The sequence below is a fragment of the Etheostoma spectabile genome, chromosome 2 (genome assembly GCF_008692095.1).
Source record: "Etheostoma spectabile isolate EspeVRDwgs_2016 chromosome 2, UIUC_Espe_1.0, whole genome shotgun sequence".
Taxonomy (NCBI): Eukaryota; Metazoa; Chordata; class Actinopteri; order Perciformes; family Percidae; genus Etheostoma; species Etheostoma spectabile.
The window spans coordinates 15,373,650-15,376,445 of NC_045734.1; the positions used below are offsets into that span (position 1 = coordinate 15,373,650).

General features: G+C 42.7%; 1 protein-coding gene across 1 annotated transcript in view; it reads right to left on the reverse strand.

Annotated features, from left to right (window-relative positions):
• The window catches only part of adgrl3.1 (adhesion G protein-coupled receptor L3.1), a 120,323-nt gene that overhangs the window by 36,673 nt on the left and 80,854 nt on the right, over positions 1-2,796 (reverse strand). The window contains 1 exon segment of the mRNA XM_032533584.1: positions 2,696-2,734. Coding sequence (XP_032389475.1) covers positions 2,696-2,734 — 39 coding nt within the window.

A 2,796-nucleotide genomic window follows, 5' to 3' on the forward strand; every position in this document is an offset into this window, starting at 1 on the left:
GAGAGAGAGAGAGAGACTGAGGAGAGGATGCTCTGTAGGCACGGCAGATATAACAGCAGTGGAACTGCTTTCTATTCGCTCACGCTGGTGGTGCTGCTCCCAAACGCTCACTTTGATGTGTTTCAGATAACCCCCCTTTTCTACTCCCATTAAACTTTTCATTGCTTTTTATTGAACTTTTGATTATCTTGCATTTTCAATTTCATATAATTTTTTCATTGAAATTTAATATGCTGGCGTAGAGATTGGATCTGTAGAGGAGAGAGATAGGTAGGGAGAAGAAGGGGTGTGATTTCCTTGAGGTCCAGACATACCCACATCTGAAAGTGTGTGTGTGTGTGTGTGTGTGTGTGTGGGGGGGGCTTGAGGGCTAAAAATTGAGACATGTTTTTTAGAGGTCTTCAAAGAGGGGAGAGACTCTGCAGAGACAGATAAGGGTGTCGTTTTTGCGCGTGTCTGTGACTATGTATTACCGGTTAGGCACTCGCATTTGTGTGCACATACCCACAGCATGCAGGCACGCACACACACATTCGTACACATGCCAGTAAATGGGGCAGAAGTGAAATGCTTTGAAGCGTTGGGGTAATCCAGCGTAAACAGTGCCGGCAAGACAGACTAGAACTGGGCTTCTTCTCCCAGTTACACAAGTGGAGCATGGGCACATGCACATGAAATTACAGTATGTGTACACTCACACATAGTAAGACACACTTTGTAAAATGACAAAGTTGGGATTTGAGAAGTATGGAAAAGGGAACAGTTGAGGAAACAGTGGATTTTTTCTTTTCTTTTTAGCACATGGCTGAGCTCAGAGAACGTGCATGTTTCGTAAATGTTTTCATCAGAGAAGCAGGCTTATCTGTCAGTTGTTGTTGAGTTTGTCTTCCCTGACAGGATGAGTTTGCTGCTAAATCAGGCTTAAAATTCACAACATGCTCTGACCCGCCATCCATAAATAGAGGGCAAATTAGACATTGTCATTGAACATTGCAGTCTCCTCACTGCCCCCTTTATTGTTTTTCTCTTTCTTTTACATTCCATTTCTGTTTCTGTGACGATCTTCTCGTTCTCTGTTTAATTTCTACCCCCCTCCCACCTCCCCCTGTCTTGTTCTCAGTCTACCTAGCAGACTCTACCTCCCTCCATCAATCCACCCTACAGAATGAAAGCCTCTACACACCACCAACTTCATCATGAATAAATTGCCAATTTAGTATACATGAAACAAGTCCCCAGTTCCCCAAACGAAGGGAGAGAGGAAGAAAGATGTAGTGTGAGAGGGAGAGAGAGAAAGACAGAGAGAGAGAAGGAAAGAGAGAATTCAATTATTTTTTGTCTCTATTAAGAACCCAAACCTCCTGCCCACTCTCCTCACTTGGCAATTAGTGCTGTAGATAATTAACGAGGAGAGGGCAGCACCACACCACATCCCTAATCACGCACATTTCTATCTGGCAGAGTAAGGGACTGTTGGTATAATTTTGTTTCACATTACTAAGGCTAATTACATAATCGATCACTCCCAGCCCCTGCAGTACCCAAGGTGTGTGGTGTAACGTTTTGATTTTAACCTGTAACAGGCTGTCTGAAAGCAGCCACACATTAGAATTCAGCTCTTATTGGATTAAAATATCCACCTGATTTGATGTGACGGGATGAGATCATTGTTGAAAATATATTTATTTATTTGTGGTTTGCATGTGTGATAGTGTGTGTCGGTGTGTGTGTTTGTCAGCTTGCATATAGTCCTAAGCCATGTTCTATGATGTGACTTTGCTGACTGGTGCTGACGTTAAGACTTTTCAGGGGAGTGTGCGGGGAAAAAGCCTGTATCAGGAGAAAAAGAGCTAGCCCATCAAGGGTGTATGTGTGTGTGTCGGGAGGATGCAGAGAGAGAAAAAGAGAGACTCTGCAGTCTATCTACAGCACATGGATGAGGAAGGTGGAGTCTTTTGATGTTGTGAATAGTGATTTTAGCTGACCAAAACATGTCTAAATGATTGGATTTTCCGTTCACGGGGTGAGCCCATGGCGTAAACAAGAACAAACATCAATAAAAGCAGAGCTACACGACAGAAAAATAAATTAACACTGAGCCACAGACGCAAGTTTGTATTATTTTTAAGGCACTGAGGCTGTGACCAAGCAATTTGCAACCGAGTATCCATCATACTCAGTTCTTCTTCTCTGATACAGCAGCAGAGAGGACACTGCATTGAATGGAGATGGATAGCGAGTCATTTGGTTCCAGGCAGGCCTGTTTACAATTCTGCAGACAGAACTGCAAAATAGATGAGCTATTATTGATATCGATCATGGCCTCTAATCAGTACCATTGATTCCAAATGCAAAAAAAGTGAGTGAAATTAAAAACAAAAAAGAATGTGAACCCTTTGAGGAGACTCAAATGTTTGTGAGGGGACACCAGTTACAAGTGATTTTGATGCCCGCTGTGGTTCAGGATCAGGATGGAGCCGTTGCATGATCATCCTCCTCAAAGGGTTGGGATGCAAATTATAAGACAACTGCTGCAGCATAGAATTTAAATTCTACGTAGAGGATTGTAATGTGCATCAGTGATCACACATACACAAGCTCTCTTTGCAAATTACATGCTGAGTGTGAAGAAAAAAGACAACATGTGGGTCTATGCTGTGGCAAAGTAATCAACGATACCAGGAAGTGGAAATACCTGTGTGAAAAACCTGCAGGACCTTTCTCTCTTCTGAAGCTGTAAATTCAAACAATTCAGCTGTTAGTGATATAACACCTCTCAGTCACACACACACACAC